This window comes from Opisthocomus hoazin, chromosome 3, assembly GCF_030867145.1.
Source record: "Opisthocomus hoazin isolate bOpiHoa1 chromosome 3, bOpiHoa1.hap1, whole genome shotgun sequence".
Lineage (NCBI taxonomy): Eukaryota > Metazoa > Chordata > Aves > Opisthocomiformes > Opisthocomidae > Opisthocomus > Opisthocomus hoazin.
The window spans coordinates 45,227,210-45,252,232 of record NC_134416.1 but is presented as its reverse complement, the minus strand read 5'-3'; the positions used below and the strand labels follow the sequence as shown (position 1 = coordinate 45,252,232).

Genomic DNA, 25,023 nt, shown 5'->3' with positions numbered 1-25,023 from the left:
TTATCTTCTGCTATTATTATCACCATCTGGATTATACCTTAAAATTAAAGCCAGTTCAGAAGAGTATCAAATTCTGTGAGAACACCCTTTCCTCTTCCTCCTCCCTATGTCCTGAGTTTTGTCCTATGGTTGGATACATTGAATTTACTTTGTAACATATAACTGTAAGTCAAGGAGGATACTCCACAACATGTGCTTCTTTCATGTTGTTATTACCAGTGTCTATACCTATTTTCAGCATTACAACATTAATGATTTGGAAGCTCTTAATCAGGTAAAAATGTAGTAACACATTAAACACTTCATACTGATGGTCACAGACACAGCATTCGAAGAGCTCTTACATACTGTTCTCAGTACCATTAACTAGTTTATTAAAGTTAGTTCTGTACATCTACTACTATCTATCTACCCTGTACATTAAAAACACCAACACACAGTGTACTGCTATTAATTTATCAAATTTCTATGCACTCCAGAATAATGTTACTTCAGTCAATAAAAAGCAGAGATCTGTGTAAGCAATATTTGGAAAGGAACTTTGCAGCATGAATTCTTGCTAACTATAAAAGAGATCCCTAAACAATAAAAGACAGTTTTGGAAAAATAATTAATTTCATTCCTCTATACAAACCAATTAATCTTTATTCCTTAATGAGCCTTTTTTTCTAGCCTAAGAGTAGTTAATGTGATTTAATTTTCACAACTGTGAGTCACTGGAAAACTTTGAGATTTCTTCCAAAATCTCTAACCACAAGACTGTCCTACTGTACAACAGCTTCTCTGGTCACGTTTGCTTGAAAGGTAGAGATCATTTGTGAACACATGCTATTCAGCACAGAGGGATATCACAACTGACACTCAACTTCCACAAGTTCAAAGTAAACATTTGCTGAAATAGCTTCCCTACAAGTTCAGTATTCCATCTTCCCTCTCGAGAACCACATACCTGTACGCAATTTTTAATCTAGAATTAAACACAAAGACTACAAAAACAAGGCACCTGTGAAGGAAACATCGTAACTCCTCATAAAGCTATCAAATTGCCATTTCAAGAGGCGATGTTAATTTTCCAAATAGGATATTTCACTGAAAATCAAAATACACAGGAAATAATAAGGACAAGCCGAGCACTTCACACCGCTACAGGTAAACATGTGCAAGCTAAAAATTCAGCAAAAAAACTGTATCAGCCAGAACTCATGCTAAAAGCATGCATGCACACACACATGTACACATACACATGAAACTAGACCGCAGTTTGGACGATTTTTCCTGTTTTTAAACAAAGCCAGAGGCAATTCTTCCAAGTGATGTTATAATTACACAGCTAAGGTGTACTTGTAAAAAGCCCCTAGTTCAGCCAATTAAAACCTACAGTTATTTTCACTACTTTCAAAACCTTTTGGGGCTGTTCAGAAGATTTACACACAGAACAAGCTCTACAGCACTTTTCAACAAACTCGGGTGTCCCCAACAAAACCGAATTTATCCACAGTAAAAATAACACACGTTACAACTTTCACAAAATGTCTGTGAAACTGCCCTATGCACATAGGTCTCCTCCCAGGGAGTTCATAGCCAGGAGAACAGCACCAGCTTTTAGTATTAAACAACCTGAGACTATTTCATTTCTGCAATGCCCATTCCAAAAAACGCTCTCCAAAACACAGCGCTTTAATCCACGCACCAAGAAAACTCTCCTGAAGACCCGCTACACACAAAAGAACTGCTTGCATCCAAACGGCTCTGCACGTTTTCCCCTATTATTCTGCCTTAATTTATCAGACCAGGGCCGATTTGATGCCTCCCCATTAAAAAAAAACCCAAACAACGAACCACCCCTCTGCCAGAGGCAGAGGTGCCGCAGAGGTGATGATAACCCCAGGAAAAGAGAAGCTGTCTCTTTAAAATGCCCTGCTATGTCCCTGATCCCACGTGGAACCAACATCAGCAGCACTTTCGCATTAACTTCAACGTGAGGCGAGCTGAGGCATCATCATTTTCTAGAAACCAAACGAGGAGGCTGCAGAACACGCTCTTTGTAGGCGACGAGCAGGTGAAGTGGCCGTGCCAAGGGAACGGGCAGCCACCCGCGGCGGAGGTGCCCGGCCCCCGAGCCCTCGGGGCTCTCCCCGCCGAGCGTTCCCTCAGCCCCACGCTGCCCTCCACAACCCGCTTTAAAGAGAGAAGGGAGCCACCAGGAAAACTCGAAATTCAAAGGCAACGAAAATGCACTTTATAAACCGGAAAGGTTTACTCTTTGCCTCACACATCCTAATTAGATCAGGAAAGTGACACTACAAAGGCATTGCATTCCGGTCCGAGAAAAAAAAAAAAAAAAAAGAAAAAAAAAAAAAGAAAGCGAGAAAGAGAGAAAAAAAAAACCCAAAAAGATAGAGGAAAAGAAAGCAGCCCCCATCTCCAAAACCCACCCCCCCAAAACATACCGAAAAGCATTAAAAAAAAACAAGTTATAAAGCAGCACACACGCATTTATCTTATCTAGGATCACTCCACATTACCCCCAAGTTCTGCACTTTCTGCACTCTCATCTCCCCCTACCTCTCTCTCCTGAAAGGGATTTTCACGTTTTCTCATCGTCGGTGGCGAGTTAGAAGAGGCTTTTGCCTCTCCAAAGAATTCATCAACAAAAAAAAAAATAATAAATATTAACTCCTTGCTCCCTGAAACCTCAAAACGGTCTCGGGAAGACACGGGTTTTATTCTGGTACCTTGAGGAAGAAAAGGGGGAGCAGCCCCGATTTTTAGGGATTTTTTGGCATTTTTTTATGATTTTTATTTTGTTATATGCCTCAGTTCTCCCTCCATTTTGGTTGTTTATGATACTGACAACAAGCTGTCCCTGCTCGCTCGCTCGCTCTCTCTCTCCGGATCTCTCCTGCTTTCAGTTAGCGAACCCCCCTCCCCACGGCAGCGCGGCTCGGCGCTCGGTCGGGTCCGCACTGCCCCCCAGACCCGCACCGGTGGGGACGGGGAGAGCCTCCGGGCCGCTCGGAGGGGGAAAGCGGCCAAATTCGTTTCTTTATTACGAAAAAAGCCCGCTTCTGTCCCAAAAAACGACGGGGAAGGGGGGTCGAGTGCCCCAAAGTCACTCCGGATCCCCCCAAAGAGGCGGCCGCCGGGTCCGGGGGACACCCCGCGGGTAGCCGGGTCCGCGGGGGAAATTTCTGTGCGAAATTCGGCCGGTTTGAGGCGGGGGGCGAATTTATATTAATTTTTTTCCCTCATTTTTCGGCACCGCGGTCTCTTAATGTCTTCCGCTCCCTCTCGCCGCTGTCACTGCATTCACAGCCCAGGCTCCGGAGAGGCGCGGAGGGGAGGGGGGCGGCCGCGCAGCTCCCGCTCCCGCTCCCGCCCGGGCCCCGGCCCCCGCTCCGCGGCCCCGGCCCCGGGCCCCGGCCCCGGCCCGCCGCGGGGGTCGGCGGCGGGCACCCCGCGCCCTCCCGCCGTCCCCCGGGCAGACCGCGAACCGACGGAGCGCCGCGGGGAGGGAGGGAGGGAGGGGAGGAGTGGAGGAAAACTCCTGAGAGAGGGCTGCTTTTTTTTTTTTTTTCCCTTTTTTTTTTTTTTTTCTGAAAATCATCTCTTTCTCCCTCCGAGGGAGGGGAAGGGAGGGGGGGGGCACCGCTCGCCTCGCCTCCCCCTCCCCTGCTTCTCCCCTCCGGGGAGGGGGGGTCCGACGCGGGGCGGCTGGGGGCTGCGGGAGGCTTGGGGAGAGGGGGGTGGGGGAGAGGGATGGAAGGCAGGGATGGTGAACACAAACTTTTCCTCGCTGCTCGCCGCTCCTCTCCCCTCTCCCCCCTCCTCCTCCTCCTCCCCCTTCATAATTTAAATAACCCTGATATTTCCCTGCTAAACCCCGGCGCCTGCCCCCCAAACCCGCAGCAGACTCACCGCGGGAGCCTCAGCATCCCCTCTGCGCCCCGTTTCCACCCTTTACAGTGTTCTCCGATTTTTCTGTAATTTTTTCCCCATATTTCGGGCTGGACGCGGCGGGCCTGGAAATTGTTTGCTTTCCCGTCTTTCCAGCAGCCATTGTAGTGTATGCGCTGCGGTGCAGCCCAGCCTGCCGCGCACGCCGCGCCCACACCGCCCGCCGCCCACACGCACCGCGGGTTGGACGCCTCCCCCCGTCAGTCACGGCCGCGGCCGCGCCCCGCCGCCGGCGCCTGCGGCCCGCGCCGCCCTCCCCGTTGGTGGAAGGAGGCGCCGCTCAAGGCCGGGGCGGGCCAGCCGCCGCCGCCATTGGCTGCGCGGGGCTGCCACTCAGCCCCGCCGGGGCGTGGGCGGTGGCGGCGCTGGGCCGGGGGGAGCCGCGAGGCCGGGAGCGGGGTAGGCTGCGCCCGTACTTAAGCGGGCTGCCCGAGCCGCTGACGTCTTTCGAATTGGAGACGGGCTGCCCCCTCCCGCACCGGGCTCCCGCGGACACGGCCGCGGACGGAGGTGAGTGCCGCCGCCGCCGCCGACCCGCGCTGCCCGGCTGCCCGCCGCCGCTTCCCCTTCCCCGCCGCGGGAGGGAGGGAAGGAGGGCTCGCCCGCCCGCCGGCGGGCTGGGGGAGCCCTGCCTGGCCGGGGGGACGGCGCGGGGGGCCCGGCGGCGGGGCGCGGGCACCGCTCTCTGGCGGCAGGTGGTGCTGAGGGGAGGCTGCGCGCGCCCGCCGCCCGTTGGACGCCGATGGCCGTTACCCGCGCGAGGCCGGGCGGGGCACCGGCGAGGGGAGGAGGGGGCGCCGGCACCACGCGCGCACCCCCCTCTCCCCCCCCCCCCCCCCCCCCGCCGGTGGGGGCAGGCAGGGCTCGGGCCGCGTCGCCGGCTCCGCTGGGCCCCGCGGCGGCCTGCCTGCCCGCCCTGCACCTGCCGGACCCCCGGCCTTCTCCCGGGGGGCTGAGGCGGTGCCAGGCGCCCGGCCCCGCCGGCTGCCTCCGCCCGCCCCCCGCCGTAATAGCGATAGAACCCGTGGAGTTTTTATACGGCTTTCACTCCAGGTTTTAGGATTTAATAAGCTGGTCTGTATTGCGGTGTAATTAGCGATCCTGTCTGTATGTATGCGCTTCAAAAAAAATAAACCCAAACGCTGTTCAATGGGAGGGAGCCTATAGAAAAATACCCTGATGGTTTATGAACTGAAAAAGCCCTGGGGTTAAAGAGCGCCAGCAACGCCGCGTGTTTCGCTGTGGTACGGTTTACAACTGTTAATGTGCTAAAGCGCAATTAAGAGCCGTGGAGCAGGCAAGCCTTGGGTTGCGGCTGGACGGGGCGGGGCGGGCTCCCTGCCCAGCTGGGTCCCGCGGAGGCATGGCCCTGCGGCCCGCCCGCCTTCGGCCCGGGAGGGTCTGGGGTCCCGGAGCTCTTCGGAGTGCGGGGCGGGGGGGAACACGCGCGGGAGCCGCCAGAGTGCTTGAGTGTGTTTCAGCTTTTGCCTACTTTGCACTAAGCAGCTCCGTGAGAACCCGAACTGCCTGTTTGTTAGGTCGGCGTTTAATGTGTTGTGTGCGCTGTTCCTTGAACTGGGCACGGTTGCAGACTCTGGTAGTGTAATCAAACTGAAAATGTTAATTGCGGTTTATATAATGGACGCTGATGACACATCCTACGACTCCCTTCTTCTCTGATCAGAGTATTTGTCTGGAGTCAATCTAATGCCGTACACCTTGAGGCGTGTTTGCTGAAGTGGTACTTACACCTCTAATATCAATGAAACAGCAACACAGACAGGAAGAAACTTCTAAAAACGTTGTGTCTGTGGTGCTGATTTGGATGAGACGTTGTGATGCGCTGCTTTTGTATTCCTCTACTTCTTTTCCCCTGTCTCCCTCCTTCCTTGAAGTCTGGGATGATGCTGCTATTCTGTGTGCTTGTGTTTCCATTCAAGTTGGAAGTGCCTGATCAAAAATCCTCTTACACCCACAAAAAAGCAAACATTTGCCTACCTTGTAAAGTTAACTTGAACACTGCATAGCTCTCAAAGGAGAGCAGAAGGCTCTCCCAATGCTGTTCTGTAGAAGGTCCATTTGTGGAAAACACTCGTGGAATACAAAAAATATTCCGAGCATTAGGAGAGTATGCTTGCACAGGATGTAAAATCTAATGCTTATTCACCTGGAATAGCTTATTCTTGCCCAAAGACGAGCCTTAATCTAAAATGTTGGTTTTTGTCTATAGCTACTAAGAGCAGTATTTGATTTTTGTTTGCTGATATCAAGAAAAACTGGCTTTTTACTTCAGACTTGCAGTTATCAATCTCTAACATGAACAGAAACAGGTTTAAGTTTAGTAGCAATGTCTTGGGGGGAGGGGTGGTAACCCCAACAAGATCAAGCAAGGATGTTCTTTGACAGATTCCTTCATCAGCTGTACTGCTGTTTGCTGCAAAGAGCTTTCTCTTCCACAGTCCTGTGTTTCTGCTTGCGTTGGCTCAGTCATCTAGTCAACAGTAATTTATTTTTTGTTAGATTTAGTATTTGTTTGGAACAAATACCTGCATGGCTATGTGTGTGCCAGAGGTAGTGTATGGGAAGTAGTAAAGGAATGAGGGTCTGCTGTTCATCACTGAACTCTTTGCCTCTCAAGCTCACAGTTCCTCGAGTCAGTGTCAAACTACTAAACTGGTGAAAATGTGATTCCAGCTGTCATACACAGTGTGAGTGGGTCTGGTCCCTCCTTGTGGTGAAACCATTTCCTTTTCTGTTAAATATCTCATGCAGCAACACCGGAGGTGGTTGGGCACTTGTTATACCTGGGAGAGCTCAGTGAAGGTACAGATGTGATCCAGCTAAGAAGTAGGCAAAAATCTGGAAAAGTTTACTTGTACATTGCTCCCCCACACTATTAATTGAACTGCCCACAGTGTGTTGGCTGTGAGCAGCTTCTATGGAGCTGTTTCTCTGAGACATGGTCACTTCCTCAGTGATGTGACGGGCTGGTATGAGAGTCACCACAGCTGCTCCTTTCTTCGCAGGAGTTTATCACGGAGTAAGCAGTCTTGGTGACAAGCTAAACTTGCATGAGTTGTCTTGCTGTTAGTGCTTTTGAAGTAACATTTTGCAAAAGAAGTTTTGTGGTGTGTTTGTGTTTTTTTTTTTTTTTTTCTTAAAAGACAATGAAAGTGTGTGTGTTATTGGAAGGCCTTTATGACATGCTGAAGTTCAGGCTTAATCCTGAGTTACTATTAAAAGTAGATACTTAACCCATTTCTCTTCTGTTTCTAGCCAAGGTACAGGTGTCTATCTAGAATGTCCAGGCATGCACAACAGCTTAGAGACCATGAGATAAATCCCTGTGTAGCGGTAAGACTATCAAACTAGGATTTCTGTTTGTATGTTTCAGTGTTAAATAATGTGTTTTCTAGAGGATTTTTTTTTTGTGGTTGGTACTCTTGCATTGAGATTTTGCATAAAAACTTTCTTAAAGAGTCTGAAGATGGGAAAAGCTGAAAATCATCCACTATAGTAAGTGTGAAATAACAACCAGTAATTCCTCATAAATAGGAGGAATACAACTGGTAGCACTATCTTCAGTTTTCTGTCCTTGAAACCAGAGCCTGAAATCCTGGTTAGACAAGCTTGATTGATATATTTTTTTTTTTAAGTCTTTGGTGGGTTATACCAAGCATCTTTGTAAAGAACTATTCTGTGGACTCTATCCTTACGATTTAAAGAGTACTAATGTATGTTATCTCTAAATGAAGTCATTGCTTGAAATTACTGATTATCCTTTGTGATAGATGTTCCTTTGCTCTCTTTGATAGTATTCTTTCATCTGAGAAGATGCCTCCTATCTTCATAAATATTCTGGGAGTTGTTAGAATTTTTAGACACTGAGTGCAGTATCTTCCCTCAGCTCTGAAGTATGTTTTCCCTATTAAAGGAAACGGATGCCTCTAGGAAATGTATGGATGACAACAACTATAACAGGGATATGTGTACTGCTTATTTTTTGAAGTACAAAAGATGCAGAAAATTCTGGGTAAGTGCAGTAGATTTTCTAAATTTCGCTATATGCTTTAATTGAAGTACATTACTTCCAACACACTGCTTGCTGAACTCTTCAGACTTGGCTAGCACTGACTGCAGCTGTTTTTACAGTGGGTTACAGGCCTAGGTAGTCTTGGTATGGGTTGCTGGAAGACTTAAGCAGATGCACATCGAAATACTTCACTTGGTTCCCCTAAATTAACCCTCTTAGATTGTGAGTCAGTGTTCTTGCAGTACCTGGTATGTTTTCCTCTGAATCCAAGTCGGGCATTTCTAGTAATAATTTCTGTTTTAAAGGGATATAATGAACAAATCTGAGGTAAGATGAGTTCCTCTGGTTTTCCATTGGTTTGCATCATGTTTAATCTAAGAGAAAGCTTAGGAAGAGTTCATTCTTATTTGGTGGTGTCCTTAGTTCCTTCTCTCTTGTGGTAGAAAAGTGTCATGAGGAACTATGTGCGGTTAAACTGTTCTCTACTGTTTTCTTTCCGTATGCTGTAGTAGTAAAGAGTCTTTGAGCTTAGCCTTTAAATACCTGCACAAACTACCAAAAAATATTTACAGACAATTGCACGTTAGTCTGACGTAGTGTAATGGGAATACTGTAACTTCACTGTTTTCTGAAGCAGCAAGGTAAACGATTGGATATCTTCAATTAAATACTAGTGCACTTAGTTATCAGCTCATCAGATTTAGAGTATTTGGCTCTTGATATACCAAGAGTGCTTCTACTAAAGAATCTTATTCAGAGCTCAGAGGCAGAGGCTTCTGAGAAATCTGTGTGCTCATGGTCACCTTCTTCTATTTTCAGCATGACATTATGATGCAAAGGAGAAGAAATGGTGTGAAACCAGAGATGCCCTCAGCAGAAGAAAGAAGGAAAATGTTGGAATCAATGGGGAAGCCCTACTGACTAGAAACTTGCATTGATTGGTTGTTTCACTGTACATATGAAGACTTATCAGCAGCAAGTTACCCTTCTATGAACGGGACTTCACAGTTGCTGTATATTGGATTAAACTAAGCTCTTAAATTTTGAAATGCATGAACTTTCTAGGATAGTATGTCTTGATTTTATTTGTACTCCATGTCTTGAACTTGGTCTCTCACTGGAAGACACAGGTATCAGCACAACTTGCATCTAAACGCTTTGGAAGTAGAAACTAATTTGCTATGAAATGCTAAATGTAAAATTAATGGGACTCACAGATAGCGTGTTTGCAGAGAGGGACCTGGTGAGTGCTGCCAGTGTAGTTCTAAGAATGGAGCAGGTTGAGAGTCTGGTGTGTGCAATATGTTTCTTGTATCCAGCTATTCTGCCTAATATTCTGGATTTATCATGTGTGATCCTATCACTGTTTTCATGTGAGTTGTATTGTGTCGCTCGTTTAAATAAGATTCTTTATGAACTAAAATCCCAAATGCAACAAGCTTGTCATTAGGTCTGCCACTGCACTCATCAGTGACAGCAGAAGCTTGCAATAAATCAGATCCACAAGCTTTGCTTGTTACAAGGTTAGAGAGGTTGATGAAGATAGAACTGAGCTGCTCAGGTCTGAACTGAATAGTACCTTCTGTGGATAGTAAATAGATACTTTGCTAGCAGGGAGGTGGGGAGGACTTGTAGACATGTAAACATATACTCTGAGTGACACGGCAGGTTTAACTATAGTACAGCTATCTAAGACTCTCTGGACAGCTGAAGCACAGGGTTTGGAAATGCTTACTCATACAAGACTGCAAAGCTCAGTTTGAACAGGTACTCTAATCTTAAGTAAGATTGATTCCTTAAAGTGAACAACTAGTAAGTGTAAATGGGTTGCTATCTAGTGGAAACGCTGTCTGCGTGCCTCTAGTACCTTCTGGTGTCCTGGCTTAAAAGCTTGCACCCTGTGGTAAAACAGAAAAACTGCTGTCATGAGCTCAAGTTCCATGTGAAATCCTTTAGCACTTACTGTGATCAAGTTGGCAGAACTCTGGCTGACCTCATGGAGGATGGTGTAAAAGTGTTGTCTCTCTATTTAGACTGTTTGGAAAGACTTCATGGCTTCCTGTTTCTTCTTCTGTCTGGCTTGTCTTCTTTATTTCCACTGGAGACCTGTTTCTATGCTTAGTGGGATTTTTGTGCTGTTTCCACTTTCTCACTTGTTATTTGACCTGACTAGCAGCTAATGGAGATCAGCTTTTCCTCCTGGTCTTTCTGTCTGTTCTTATACTTCCAAGTTTTGAAATGGATTGATCATACCCTTTCTGTTGTTGGAATGAGTGTGTAACTCTATGCCTTTTGAGTATGCAGTTCTCTGAGCACAGCTGTGCAGCCTCCAAGCCATGTCACAAGTTCTCTAGTCAGTCCCTACCAAGGGAAATTGACTTTCTTCAATCAAGATCAGATTCTTTGTTTTAAATTATTTTCTCTGCACTTAAAATTCAAACTTTGCTGATGTTTTTTTGGTTTTTTTTGTGTGAAACAGAAGAAGTTTTCATTGCAGATTAGAAGGCTCTTTCTTGCCCAGCACCTCCTTCCTCTGGTACCTTCCTACATACCAGTCTTTCATTTGTTTTTTTTTCCCCGCTTGACACCAATTCTTTTTTTACTGGTTCAAGCATTTTGTCTGTTCATTCCAACACTATTTTTTTTCTAGTAGCTTTTTTCTGTCTCTGATTCAGTGATGTAGTCCTGCAATGACTTTCTAATACAGCTCCTCTTGAAGGTCTTGTGTTCTCTGTTCTCCATGTCTTAGTGAGAGGAGAACTCCTTGCATGTTTTAGTCAGGCTTAGCCATACTACTTCCTCACTGGCTGTGCCTCTATTTGATCATCTTGTTCAGCTGCAGTTTTTGGGGAGCTGATTGTCCCCTTTTCCTGAGGGCTGTATCTCTCTTGACTCTTCTGGTTTTGCTGCCTTGCTCATCTAAGGGCACCTTGTCTCCCACTTGGTACAGGTTTGTCATTTGGCACCTCTGCTGTATCTTTGGGCATGTTCTTTACTCCTGTGGCTTTGGCTACTATTCTAGTGCTTGTTGTTTTCCTGTTGCTGTGCTGTTGTGTTCTGGGCTTACATTAAAATCTACCGTATGTTTTAGTTCTATGCAAGAAAAACAGCATCTCCTCTTGATGTCATTATGCTGATTCTTCCTTGCATAAGCTCAAGTTCCTCAAAGTCGTCTCATCCTAGGTTTTCCTTTTGAGTTTTCTTTGAAAGTAGACATGCTCTTTCTCTGAGGTTGATTGTTGTGTTCAGTTTTTTCCTGCTAATATTTACTTGCAAGGTTGCCACTGTTTTGTTTTCTTTTAAAGGATGATTGACTTATCTTTAGACTTTAATAGGTACCCTGTACTGCTTTGTGAAGTGTTTATGAAGAACTAGTACTGGACTTCAGAAGGTCAGAAAAGGAGATGCATTCCCTCCTTTCAAGTATAAAACAATGCAAGAATGTAGGATCACAGGGCAGGCATTACGCATGTAATGCAAGAACAGTACTCTAATATTAGACTTCCTGATGATCAGTGGACACACATGGTAAGCTTCCTGGGAGTGTTAGGACAGAACTGAGTTTAGTGAAGAACTGAGGGCAATTTAAGCAGTGACCTTGTGGATTTAATTCAGGTAATCAGTTGTCTGTTGTAGGGAATGCTACTTATTTATTTCCATTTTGTGTGCCTTAGTTACTGTTAAAGAGCGCAAGTTTACGAAAAATCTTGGAAAGCATGAAGTTTTCTTCCTCATGTCATAATGCCTTTCAAGAGTAATCCATTAGTTAGGTCTGAGTGTTCATCATTTTTTCCCCATCACTGGAGGCTGCTGTTCTTGCTTTCTCTACTGAAGCTCGAGAGTGGTAAGTTACCATAGCTAAAACATAGGCACTTATGTATGAAATGGTTGTGCTTTTTCCATTAATTGTTGTAGTGTGATTAACTGTCTTCGGTTGTGAGCCAAAGATAATGGTCTCTGCCTTATATGTGGGAGCTTACATTCCATGCTTCACTGCCACACCGAGGTGAGCTATAGGCTGCCAGTCTTACTGGGCAGAAATAAACTGAGTTGAATTCTTAGTGTTGTGAAAGCACACTCTTGTGTACTAACCTAGAAAACATAACACAGTGGACCAGTATAATTAACTCAGAAGCAGACCTGTGGGTTTTGTTTTGTTTAGTAGATGTTGTTTTTGCTTGTGGTACAAGGACCAGATCTGGTTAGTGGCATTAATGTTTCATATTTTTTTTGACAGCTGGATGGTGCTGTTGCACAACAGACTGTATGAAAACAGAATCACTTCACCTACTACTGGCTTTTTCGAGCTTTTTTTAGACTCTTCCCACAGATAGCAGAATTCTTGCAGGAGAAAGGGAAGATTGGTGCTGTCCCTATACTATAAGCAGAAGAGGAGGACAAGAGTTTAAATCACTGCTGGAAAATAGGAGCAGCCTGAGAAGCTGGTACTTGATATTTTTCACTGTGGTTATTTGATCACATTGAGCAGCAGCTACAGGCTCTCTGCCAGGCGCTGCTGAATGTCCAGACTCCCATCTGTGCATTTTTACCATCTTACTGTTCCTGTTTTCCTACAGTGCAAAGCCTTTATGTGTTTGGCTTTGGAAGCTTTCTGCTGCCACAGTTCGGATGAGTCTATGCTCTTGAAGGTGTTAGAAAGTCATGTAGCTCTAGAGTCCTGAAAACTTTTGAGTTGAGTAGCTGAAGCTGTGAAAGGCAGGCAGGGAGTTGCATGTGCTGCAGCTCTGAGTCTTTTTCGTGGTCTTCTACTAATAAGACTTTTGCACTCGTGTGACCGATGGCATGCATATAGGGGAGACTTCCCTAAAACTTCTGCAGAACAGATAGGGTGAATAATTTAGAGTGTGCAGTGTTACTCTGGTCTAATGCATTTGGAGGCAGCCCTTAACTCATGCTAAAAGTATCTGCATCTTTAAAGTCACTCTTCCAAAATAGCTATGAAAAAAGTAATTGTAGTGTGAAAAAAATTGGAAAAATAGTACACTATTGCAGGCTTTTATTCCCTTGCAAGAATTTGAGCGAACTGGAGGAGATGACCTGCTGACCAACCCAGTGGCTTTCTGTGATGGTGCAGCTAGATCAGTGGGCAAGGGAAGAGCTATGGATGTGATCTGTCTGGACTTCTGTCAAGCCTTCGACACAGTCCCTCACAACATCCTTCTATGTAAATTGGAAAAGTATGGATTTGAGGGGTGGAGTGTTCGGTGGCTAAGGAACTGGTTAGAAGGTTGCATCCAGAGGGTAGTGGTCAACAGCTCAGTGTCCGGATGGACACTGGTGACAAGTGGTGTCCCTCAGGGGTCTCTGCTGGGGCTGGTGCTGTTTAACATTTTCATCAATGACTTGGCGAGATTGAGTGCGCCTTGAGCAAGTTTGCAGATGACACCAAGCTGAGTGGTGCAGTTGACACCAGAAGGACAGGATGTCATCGAGACGGACCTGGACGAGCTGGAGAAGTGGGTCGGTGTGTGAACCTCATGAGGTTCAACAAGGCCAAGTGCAAGGTCCTGCATCTGGGTTGGGGCAACCCCTGCTATCGATACAGGCTGGGGGTTGAAGGGATTGAGAGCAGCCCTGCCAAGAAGGACTTGGGGATACTGGTGGATGAAAAGCTGAACATGAGCTGGCAATGTGCACTTGCAGCCCAGAAAGCCAGCCATATCCTGGGCTGTATCAAGAGAAGCATGGCCAGCCAGCCATATCCTGGGCTGTATCAAGAGAAGCATGGCCAGCAGGTAGAGGGAGGTGATTCTACCCCTCTACTCTGCTCTGGTGAGACCCCACATGGAGTCCTGCATCCAGCTCTGGAACCCTCAGCACAGGAAAGACATGGACCTGTTGGAGCGGGTCCAGAGGAGAGGCCACAAAGATGATCTAAGGGCTGGAGCACCTCTCCTGTGAGGAAAGACCTGAGAGAGCTGGGGCTGTTCAGCCTGGAGAAGAGAAGACTGCGGGGAGACCTTATTGTGGCCCTTCGGTACCTGAAAGGGACCTATAGGAAAGATGGGGACAATCTTTTCATCAGGGCTTGTTGTGACAGGACAAGGAGTAATGCCTTTAAACTAAGGGAGGGAAGATTTAGGCTAGATACAGGGAAGAAATTTTTTGCCATTAGGGTGGTGAAACACTGGAACAGGTTGCCCAGAGAGGCAGTGGAGGCCCCATCCCTGGAAACATTCAAGGCCAGGTTGGATGGGGCTCTGAGCAACCTGGTCTGGTTGAAGATGTCCCTGCTCACTGCAGGGGGGTTGGGCTAGATGACCTCTAAAGGTCCCTTCCAACCCAAAGCATTCTATGATTCTATGAAATAGTTCTGTAAAGTAGTAAAAAGTAGAACAAGCATACTACAGATTTTTTGTTGTTGTTGCAGCCTATTTGATAGAAAAAATGCATAAGGGAAGTACTGCCTTTATACTGACTAAATGCAGTGGGTTATTCAGAAGCTTACTATACATAAGGTATGTATGCAGTAACTTAAGACAGATCAGACTTCGAATAAGTAATTTCTGTCCTTTTTATTTCTGTCTTGATGCCTCTTCTCTCAAAATCCTTTTCTAAGGATTTTCAGTTTTAAGGTCTTCAATGTAACAATCTTCAAATCACATGATTACTTCCCTTTTGACAATTGAGCTGCTAAAGTGAATGCAGCAACTTGGAATTCCTTTGCAACTTGCCTGTCTCTCCCTTTGGTGTCCTGTTTGATAAGCTTAGCCTCTTGTCTTCCTCATACTGATGCTGTGTTCTGACCTGTGGATACCATTCTCCCATTACATGATTTTTTTGGGTTTTTTTCTTTTTTTTTCCTCTGATACAATGCTGATTTCTATATTACCTGCTTGCTTTTATCCATTACACTGCTTCCCACACTGTCTTGTAACTTTGTGATCATCATCCATGCCTAAGGTTCAGAGTTCATCTTGGAGGTTTCATTCTACAACTTCATCCTCCCTAGGCCTTTTGCCTGTCTTTCACAAGGTAATTTCCATTAGCTCTGGCTGGAATGTCTTCCCTGCTCATACATGCATTATACAACTGATTATTTTTTTTCCTAAGTCACTGTTTTTTGCAACACTATCTTCCCCTTCAACCCAAAAATGCACTTCTGTAGCTAATTCCCTGTGATTATAACAAAAAAGCTGCTCTAGCAGGAAACCCTAAGACTACATAGGTATCTACATAAAATGCGAATTAGGTAGCTAGTGAAAGTGTCTCCCTTACATATTTTTTTTAAAGTTCTGGTAGCCCTTTCCCAAAAAAGCTTTCCTGTCCCATTTGTTGTATGGTGGTGCATCATGTTTAATTCCGGCTGTCAGATCCCTGAGCAAAAACCTGCTGGTTTTTATTAGTTGGTAGAATGCTGTACACAGCTGTGGCGCTGGAGAAGCAGTAAAAATAATACTGAAGTTGCTTAGGCTGAAAACTACAACAGATTTTCATGTCTTTCTGATAGTGAAGTAATGTGGCAGATGGCCTAATTATTATTAGCAGTTCCTTTCCTAGAAAATACTTTCTGAGGAGAGACTTGAGGGCCATTTAATAAGAAACGCTTTCTCCTGATGCTGTCTGTGGGAGTAATTCCTTAATTTATTACATAATATGTAACAAAATCAGACAAGTTGGGTGGCATGGCTCTTTGATCAGTAGGATAGAGGCTTCCTTTGGTAGTGTTTCTTTAAAGCTAATAAAATCTTCATGTTAATGAAGCAAGGCATACATCTGTCTTTTTCTAAGAATGTTCTTTTAAAATTAATTTTGAGGGATTGCTTTCTATGTCTAGGCTTTTTCACCTTTTGCTAAGTAAACTGATATTTGTGTTAACTTCTAGGTCTTTTGTGAATGAGTAATCCTTCGGGGTATAGTTTCCCTATTTCAGGGGCTGCATGTTTTTTTTTGGTTTTTTGGGTTTTTTTTCTTTTTTTTTTTTTTTTCCAGCATTGAATTTGAGCAGATTCTGTCTGGAGCTTGAACCCTAATCTATTTAAATGTATCTGGAGCTATTCAACAACCTGCTGTTGTTGGTGATTGTTTGGGGTTTTTTTAACCTCAAAACATGAATAGTTGGCAGACTGGTTTTGTTTTGCGTTGTACTAATCTTCCAATCATTACTCTCTCTTAAAAGTCCGGCTACCATTGGGCTACCTCTCTACCTATTTTACTTTGACAAACAGCTATGCACTGCAAACACTTCCTGATATTTCAGTGAGTTTGGCAGAACACAGACTTGAAATGAAAAATTGCTCAATCCCTGCTGTTTTCTTTAACATTGTTTTTATTTTCAAACAGTTTCAAAAATGTCTTGCCTCCTCTTTGTATTGCCTGTTCTTTCTGGGTCACATCCGTGGGTACAAGCTATGAGGCACCTTTGGAAGCTGCTATGTAACAAACGTTTTCTGTTAATGCCAAACTCTTGTTTTACCTGGAAAACATTTTTACCCTTTTATGGTAAACATTACCACAAATACTACTTTCTGGCTTAGCTTTTTCTGCGTACTACCTATTTTGTTCTCTTCCAGGAAGGAGGTCGTCTTGTATCTGACATACTCAGTGGAACACAAATGCATGCATCTTTGACTGCTCCTTATGTTTAGCTCTCACTGCTCAGTATTTTAAATTCACACCTTCTCCAATATACTTTGTATTTTTTTTTTTTAAAGGTTTTTAAATTCAGCCTTTGCTTTTGGAATGGTGCTGTTAAATTCCTGTACTTCAGGACCTTAACTATGCCACGTTTGTTTTGTTTATTAACACTTACGTGGCTGTTTCCTGGCACAAAACCTGTCCTTTGTGCCCGGGATTATTAATGTTGTCCATTCCCTGTAAAAAGTAAGAATAAATCACACCCAGTCTTTGCAAAACACTGTTTCATGTGTGTAGTGTATCATTAAAGTAGGAAGTAGCAAATCAACAAAACAAGTTTTAAAAAGTAACCTTCTTAAATTTACTGTTACTGGAAGGGATGAAAATAAAAGATTTGTTGAACTGTTTTTTCAGTAAAAGCAATTGAATATGAATGCTAGACAATGTTAAAAATAGCTGCAAACTATAGAGTTTGGTAGCTGTATGGCTCAGGGGTCAGATTTTTGTTGTATATGTATACAACAAAATTGAATTTGTGTCAATTCAATTATTGAAATTATGCTCAAGATAGAAAAGAGGTACACACTGAATATACTGGAAGCAATTCACAGCTGTAAGAAAGTTAGACTAATAGTAGAAATAGGGGACATCAGCTCAAGCTTGAGAATGCTCATAAGCCTGTAAAGAATCTAAACATTTTTCATTGGTAAGATTGCAATTGTTTTGTCAAATAAGATTCTGCAATGCTTTCACAGAAATAGCCTGCTAGTAATATTTTTTTTTTACTGTGCCACGTGTGAGTCTCAAATCTTTCTTGCCTTGCAATGTGGACCCCTGAGCAGTGCTTGGCTCTAGAGCTGCATGCAGCTGTTGAAGAGATCAGTGAATGTGGCTGCATATGAAATGTGAAAAGTAGGGTGACAGGAGTTTTGTGGTATTTGATGTTTGTTAAACAGTAGAGTTGAATGAAGTTGCTGCACTGGAATATGCTAGCAAGACAGTGCTTGCTTCAATGTGTAAGTAACAAAAGGATGGAATGAAGATAGAGAGAGATCCTGAAGTAGGGTGTGTGCTGTGAATTTGCTGTATCCTGCAATACTGGTCTCCAGTACTTTGGCTCTAGGTTTGCTAATGGTGGATGGATTTGAAGAGATTTTACGGATGGTCTAGGAAAATGCTGAGTTTAAGTATTCTTCTACTTGACAGGTAGACAAAAGCTGTTCCTCAAATAAGGATGACAGTTTAAGAACCTGGACTGGTCCTGTACAGGATGGAAGAGCCACTTGGACTCTCAGATTTAAAATGTAGATCCCTAAGGACCCGTTCACCTGCTGGTTGTGTCTGCTCAGACATCTAGAGCCGGTGGGTGCCAAACACTTTGTCAGAAGTTCCCGGTGCTTCATGTTGTGCTTGGCTCTTTGGTGCCGGCAGTGCTGATGGGCTGGGTGTCTGTCCCTGCCTTGGTACGGCTGGGACTTAGGGAGTAAACACTCCATCAGCTCTGGGGAAGGACTGCACAGTCTGCTAGTGTGTGGGTGAGCAGAAGGAATTTTTTTTTCTGCAGGGTGTTACTTGATAGTCATTCTTTCAGTGATTCCCTTCAGCAGTCAAGTCTCTTGTACCTGCCCTCCAGCTGGTGCCTGCTTGTGATCCCCACCATCAATGCTGTTGCAGTGTTCTAGCCTGGGGAATGTATACAGATGCCAAATAGCAAAGGGGAAATGGGGAGAAAGGAGGACCATAGCTTTTCAGCCTTGCTGGACCTCCAGGCACCTCACTGTGCAGCTGCAGCCACTGTTGTGCTGCTGGGCTGGAAGGGACGATGTCTGAGCGAGCAGCAAATCCCGAAGCCACAGCTGCTGTTACAGGTCGGGCAAGGCTTTCTGGGCTTAGAAAGGGGGCTTAGGTGTTCAAAGCTGTGATTGTTGAGATGGCAGGCAGCTAAAAGCGGATGAAACCTGGAAGGAGCCACGATTTCCTAGTGTTTCCAGCTGGGCAGTTTAAATAGTCGTCTTGACAGCGTGCAAGTCTTTTGAGTCCTGGATATGATCCCATAGCAAGTAAATGTTGCAAGAACATGTGCATGAGGGGTAGAGAAAGACTGAAAAGGCTCGCTGGTAGGTTTTACCTACCTGCGTGTTAAAAGCAGTTTTCAGGTTTCTGCCCTTTAAATTTTAATGTTCAAAACCCTGGGAATCAATTATGTTAATAAATACTTTAACACCTCAGCTCTTTTAGGGTTGCTGTGGGACAAGAAGAGTTCTCAAAATGCATTGGTTGTAAGAAAAATTGCCAGCCAGGAGTTGGCAGGGAGCATCGGTATCTCTCTTGTTCTCCTCCGGTTGGCAGCTGCAGGAGATCGGCTGGCTGCTGTAAAGCTGGGTATCTGCAAACAGCCAGCTGCTCCTTGTGTTGAGGAAATCTCGTTTGTGGTTTGACCCAAATGGGTACAGATTTTGAACTGGTGTGGAAATGCAGGCTGGTCATTGTTGAATGTGCTAGTGAGGTCATTTGTTGCTGATTATTGCTATTGGTTGGCCTCTGTAAAGCAGCAAGAAGCTGACACTGTTTCTAAAATCTGAGTAAACTGCTAATCTAAGTGTTAATGGATTCCTTTATGTTTCCGTTTTCATCCTCTACTAGGTCTAGAATTGATGCTGACTTGTAGAGAATGATTTTATGTGCAAGGTTTTCATTGTTATTTATTTCCAGTTTGTCTTTCACATTGCTAGATTCTGCATCAACCCAAGATACATAACATTTTCTCTTCAGTAATGGATTAATATTTTTGAGATGTTTCTGACACAGAAGGTTCACAGATGTTCTTACACAAGCCTTTAAAAGGACATTCGACATGTGTTGCAAGAACATATTCAGCAAATTTTAGGTAAGCAAATCGACTTAATTTAATAAACCACTTTTCATCAAACTGGATGGAGCCAAATCAAGTACTTTGCCAAGAAATTTATTTTTATTAGCGCAGTATAATGTGATGCTTATTACTAGGCTATCTGGTTCATGAGATGTGCTGGAGGGGAAGGAGTGGAGCCAGTGGCATCGGGAGGTGTCATGCTGAGAGAGGGCAGCCCCACCAGGAATGCAGCAGCAACGCTGGCTGCAGAGCTGCTCTTCCCCTGGGTTTTTAATGTAGGGATCGATGCTGTGCTACGCAGTCCATCCCTGAAGCTAAAAAAAAAAAAAACCACAACCATACTTTGAAACAAAAGCCAGAGAAAGGTGACTTTTGTCAAAGAAGAACAAAGAGATATTTTGTGTGCCTGGTTCACGCCTTTCCATTTCACCAGGGAAGAAAAACGCACGGTGGACTGGAGTAGGAAATTATCACCACACCAGAAAGCATCCTAGGACTCTGCTTTCACTCTCTCAGTAATTTCTGGGACTTCTGATGAGGGGGTCATTCACTGTGTTAAATTCACATGCATAAATCCTTTTTTGTGGGTAGTGAATGCTTTGGCATAGATAGAGTTCTTCTTTCAAAAGCCAATATTCAATACAGATTTCAGCATTTCTGGACAGCAAGTCATCTCTCTGTATCCCCGAAGACTGAGAAACATGAAAGTTGGGCACTTTTTATAATTAAGTGTGACTTTTCCAAAGAGAGATGATTTTACCATCAGAAAGGAATTTTTTTTTTCTGGAAATTGCCTCCCTGTATTGCTTTCTGTAGTGGAAGTTGTGTGTGGTATTTGGGTTATGCTGTATCTTCACAGTGGGTCTTGGATGAGACACTATGGATCATGTGCTTTGGACTTTGTCCCAGACAGCCTGTCAGGCAGCTCACAGATAACGTTCACTCCCACAGTACTTATCCAAATGACCTTAAAAAGTGTTAGTCAAAGGAAAAAAAAGGTTATAGCCTTCCTCTCCCCACCTCAGACCCCTGAAGAGTTGCATAAAGATCAGATTTCTTTGAGATATAGGAAGAAGTCTTTGTTTATATTCCACTTATTTACATTACAGCAATTGTTCAATATGTCATGCTGTTTCTGGGTAGATAGCACTCCGAGTGTGAAACACAGTTTACTAGGCTGCCAGAATGACAATTCCGTGCTGTATTATGAAGGCAGGTCCTTATCTTGGCTTTTCTTAAAGTAAGGCATCCACAAGCCCTTTGTTTCACTGCCAATGATCCCAGGTTAACCTGTCGCTTCTACCTTCCTTACCCAGCATATGCTGACTACTCTGTTTTGTTAGGTAGGGTTTAGTAAGCCTGTCTTGATGTTGTGTGAAATAATCAGGGAAACCAATATTAGATGTCTCTACTTCAACCACTGGAATAAAAGTTTTGTTAGCAAAGTGAGACAATAGAAATTGATTTTATTTTGAAATATTAGTATCTGTTTGCCAAGTTAATTTTACGTTTCTTAACATACATATTCCTTAGACTGTGCCATTATTTCCTGGTTTCTGAAGCTGAAACAATATTGCTTTTCTTCCTAGTCACCTGGTTTTTGTTAAGAGTTTTGATTTCGTTCTTTTAAAATTAGAAGCATATTTTGATTCAATTTGATTATTTTTAAAGTTTAGCAACTCTGACAACAGAAGAAATTTCTAAAACTGATTTCTTAACAACTGTGGACACTTCAAAATAAACGAAACACCACCAAGTAGTTGTCCTTTAATAACCTCCCTGTTTTTTAATTTTTCTTCTGTTTCTTTTTACAGTATGATCCACTAATACAACTCAAAGGCATTTTGGTCATTTGGTCCATAGAATAGTCTTGATTTGTTGAGAAACATTCACACAATCTATCTGAAAGATCTAAGCCAGAAATTCACATACATGTTAATGCTCATTAAATTCACTGACGGATCCGAGAGGGGCTGTTAGCAGCCGGTAAGGGCTGAGCTGCAGTGTTGAACTTTGAGTGACTGGTAGGAATAAGTTTACTTCTGTGAGACGAATGAGAAGCAAACTATCAAATACTAAGTTACGCGTTGCTTGTGTCAGGGAGTTTAGACGTTGTTCTTCCAAATCAACCTCAGAATGTCGCAAGTTGCTGTAAATGAGTATAGCAGCCTTTTGAAATGTTCCATCTCTGCTAAACAGAATCAAAGCTGTTTGAGAGAAAGGCAAGTGTGAGACATCCTGCTCATTAGCAGGTGTGTTTTCTGCTCCTAACAACTTATCTGGGAGTGTAGCATGGACAATGTGTGATGAAGATAATCTTCACCTATAGACATTGAAAGAAAGTGTCCATGACCTCTGACTGCCAAGCAGAGTTAAAGCATATTTTGATTCAGTAAAGACAAGAGTAGGAAACCAATGTAATTTTTTCTATTTCCAAGAAGCCAGTTCATATAACTGGTACTTTTCTTCCTCAGGTACCACAAAAAGCTAATTCCTGAGCGAAAAAAAGACAATATCTGGCAGTAGCTCTGTATTTTGCCCTGCTATCAAGGACAGCTACGATTTTACTAACCAAGAGCAGAAAAACTCCAAATTCTTCACACAGACCACATTCTACCATCTGTGCTGAAAAAAGTGATGCAAGGAATGGCAGCTAAGGGCACCTCTGAAGAGGCCATCTCTAGCCCTGTTATGGAGATGGTTGTTTCTCAGGTAAGCCTATACCAATGGCTTAGTTGTTCAGAATTCTAGGCCTCATTCCGCTGAAAAAAACAAACAACCAAACAAAAAAAACCCACAGCACTACCAGAGAGGAAACCACCACACATGTAAGTAGATATTTACATGTCAGTGTTAACTGAATGTGTATGATCATGTGCATGATTTCTGTCTGGTGAAGCAATCCCATTTTAGCTCTCAAAGCCAGAAGCGTATTTTTCCCCCCTTCTTTTACACCTGTTTAAACTATTTGGATGTTAAGCTAAGTATCATTTGTGAGGATAATTCAAGCAAGGGGAACCAGAATGGAAAAAAAAGAATATTTGAGAATATTTGCAGACTTGTTTTGGTATTTAATAACAGAGCTATGTTTTTATCTTAAAAAAAATCCTCTACAAGAGGGATGTTATTGCCAATGTAAAATACGGCATTTTATATATCTATAGACCCAGGTCCAAACATTATGAGGTTCAGATGAGGTTTTCAGAATAGAAAGCTGTGATTTCAGGCAGTGTTTCTTCCCTAGGAGTGCTGGCCATCTGGCTATGTCTTGGGCTATGCTCATTGTATGGAAATGCCCAACCACTTGATACATCTCAGATCCTGACCTTTAAGTGTTCATATCACACTCATCATGTTTTTACACCTTCATTTAAGTTTCTCAAGAGTCTGCATCACATGCTAAATTCCTGTCTTTTCCTTGTGTCTGGGGAAGTGGGGGCCAAAAGGGGGAATATTTTGCCTCCACTTATGCTCCCTTACAGAAACTGAGCTGATTTGGGAACCCAGAGCCTAGTTGTAGTCCAATTTTCTTGTCCTGAGGTGAAGCCAAAGTTTATGCTTCCTTTGAGAAGACAAGTGTGTCCACTCAATTCACCCCCACCCTTGATGGCAGAAATTCTGTTTTCAACCCAGTCTACATGGTCAGAGTGGAAGTGCAGTGGATGCTGCTTCTTGTTGGAAGCTACAGATCAAAGTGATTTTCAAGACTTATTTTGACTGTAGCCAAGTGTTATAAAGCATTACCCAGTCTGTGAATTTGCTTTTTCTGCACTGTGGGTTAATGAATAATCCTCTGCGCACCTTTTATCTTGTAAAGTTTGGTGTTTAGTTGTTGGTTGCAGCAGATGAAAAGCAACTAATTATTACTGATTTTATTTTTATTTTTATTTTTTTAAGTGGTATCTGAGATCAATAAGCAAAACATTGTAAGATGAATTAAATTGTAGGGCCAAGCTATCTAACAGCTCACCAATGTCAAATGGGAAGACCCTGCTCCCTCTACCCCATCCCCTTGCCTAGGGACGGTCTCATATTCAACCTTCCACCAGTTCTTGCACTTGCTGGATCCTTCAATGAGCTGATCAAAGTTGCTAACCCAGCAGGTTAAAGGGAACAGCTTCTGTGGGGTTAATGACTGGTCTTCTGTAACTTCATGCTTAAGCAAAGTGATTGTGCAAGCACTGGGACACGTGAGCAACGGGCACCACACAGCATAACCATTTGTGATTGCTGCCCTTCTGTTCAGTTATGAGCATCTAGGCCAAGAGACCTCCCATGTAAGCTTGGGTTACCACCAATCAAAGTGATGAGTCAAGGCTCTGCAACAGCTCATATCCTCTGTGGCTCACCAGAGAGACCTCTAACACCAAAAGACTCCAGTTGCATGATAGTGGGTTCAGTTCCAGTTTTCCTGTCTAATTGTTTGTCGTCTTAACAACAAAAGTCTGCAAAAAAAGCCTGACAAACCAAGCTTATGAGTATTGCTTCCTGTTTTCTGAAGCTGAATCCAGAACAACAGTTTGTGTAACGATGATGAACTGTTAAATAAAATTAAATCTTTTTCCCTGTGGACTTTGTAATAAAAATTGTAAACAATATTTTGCAAATAAAGCTGCAGGCCTATGGCCTGTCGCTCCCAGATGGCACAAATTAGTGGAGGAAGGTTTGTTGTGCTTCCTTTCCCCAGCCGTCCACCCCTCCCTGGGTTTTGGATGTGCTAGCCTTGGATGGGGATGACTCAGCTGCTGGTGAATCACCTGCTGAAGTGCTAGAAGTGATAGCTTGGCTCTGTTTCCTCAAGTAACAGTGAGCTGTCAAGGGCAGACTGGCAAGACAATTGTCTTCTGCAGCTGGGCGAGTTTTGCTGCTTGTACATCTAGGTTTGCTGCAATTAGAGATGGTCACACAGATTTTACTGTGACTTCAACAATCCCTGTTGAGATCTTGTTTCATAAAAGCTTCCTTGTGCAACTGCTTGTTCATGACAGGGCTTTTCACAAGGCATTGCTCTAAAGCTTGCTTCAGCAGAAAACCAATTGGTGAATAGCTCATGTACGGGGTAACTGGAGAAATACAGGGAACAGCATATATAGTTAGGGATGTTTCACTTTTCCAGTTGATGACATGGAAAGTAATGGAAGATTTCCAACTAGAGAGATTGTTCCAAAAAAGAGGTGAGATCTAGAAAAGACTTTTGAAATCTTGCTATTTCAAATCACTGTTTTCTGGGTTGCTGATGGTGGAGAAAGACACGAGAAAAACTAAAAACCACATGGAAAAATTTGCCAGGCTCTACATCCCCATGGGACTGCATATGTCCAACCAGCTGCTAGGGAGAAAAACACGGAGAACCTATTGTCACTGTGTGATGAGTCTAAATGTCTGGTACAAAAAGAAGCTGTTTGAGAGATACAAAACAATGTTGGTTTGCCACAGTAGTTTTTAACTACTGCGATCAATGGGCTTCTTTGACTCTATTTCAGTGTCGGTACCTTCTTCCCCTTAGTAGCCAAAGAAAAGTAGTGTATAAGCTAGCTGCCTTTTCTCAGTGACAGTAGCACCA

At 43.9% G+C, this 25,023-nt stretch overlaps 2 protein-coding genes across 4 annotated transcripts in view; one reads left to right on the top strand and one right to left on the bottom strand.

The window, feature by feature from the left end:
* PLAG1 (PLAG1 zinc finger) overlaps positions 1-4,115 on the bottom strand; it is a 52,832-nt gene extending 48,717 nt beyond the window's left edge. For both annotated transcript variants that reach the window (XM_075416127.1, XM_075416129.1), the window contains exon 1: positions 3,919-4,115. The gene's annotated coding sequence lies outside the window, so the exon portion shown is untranslated. The remainder of the gene's footprint in view (positions 1-3,918) is intronic.
* A 195-nt stretch (positions 4,116-4,310) lies between these two features.
* The window catches only part of CHCHD7 (coiled-coil-helix-coiled-coil-helix domain containing 7), a 27,770-nt gene continuing 7,057 nt past the window's right edge, over positions 4,311-25,023 (top strand). Inside the window, exons 1-7 of one of the 2 annotated variants that reach the window (XM_075416125.1) lie at positions 4,311-4,467; positions 7,234-7,311; positions 7,892-7,990; positions 8,810-9,120; positions 17,795-17,950; positions 19,321-19,475; positions 21,935-22,172. In XM_075416125.1, the coding sequence (XP_075272240.1) occupies positions 7,258-7,311; positions 7,892-7,990; positions 8,810-8,911 (255 nt within the window). In that variant the 5' untranslated portion in view covers positions 4,311-4,467; positions 7,234-7,257 and the 3' untranslated portion in view covers positions 8,912-9,120; positions 17,795-17,950; positions 19,321-19,475; positions 21,935-22,172. Of the gene's footprint in view, positions 4,468-7,233; positions 7,312-7,891; positions 7,991-8,809; positions 9,121-17,794; positions 17,951-19,320; positions 19,476-21,274; positions 21,420-21,934; positions 22,173-25,023 lie in introns of those variants that run through there. The other variant, XM_075416126.1, reaches the window with a different exon arrangement.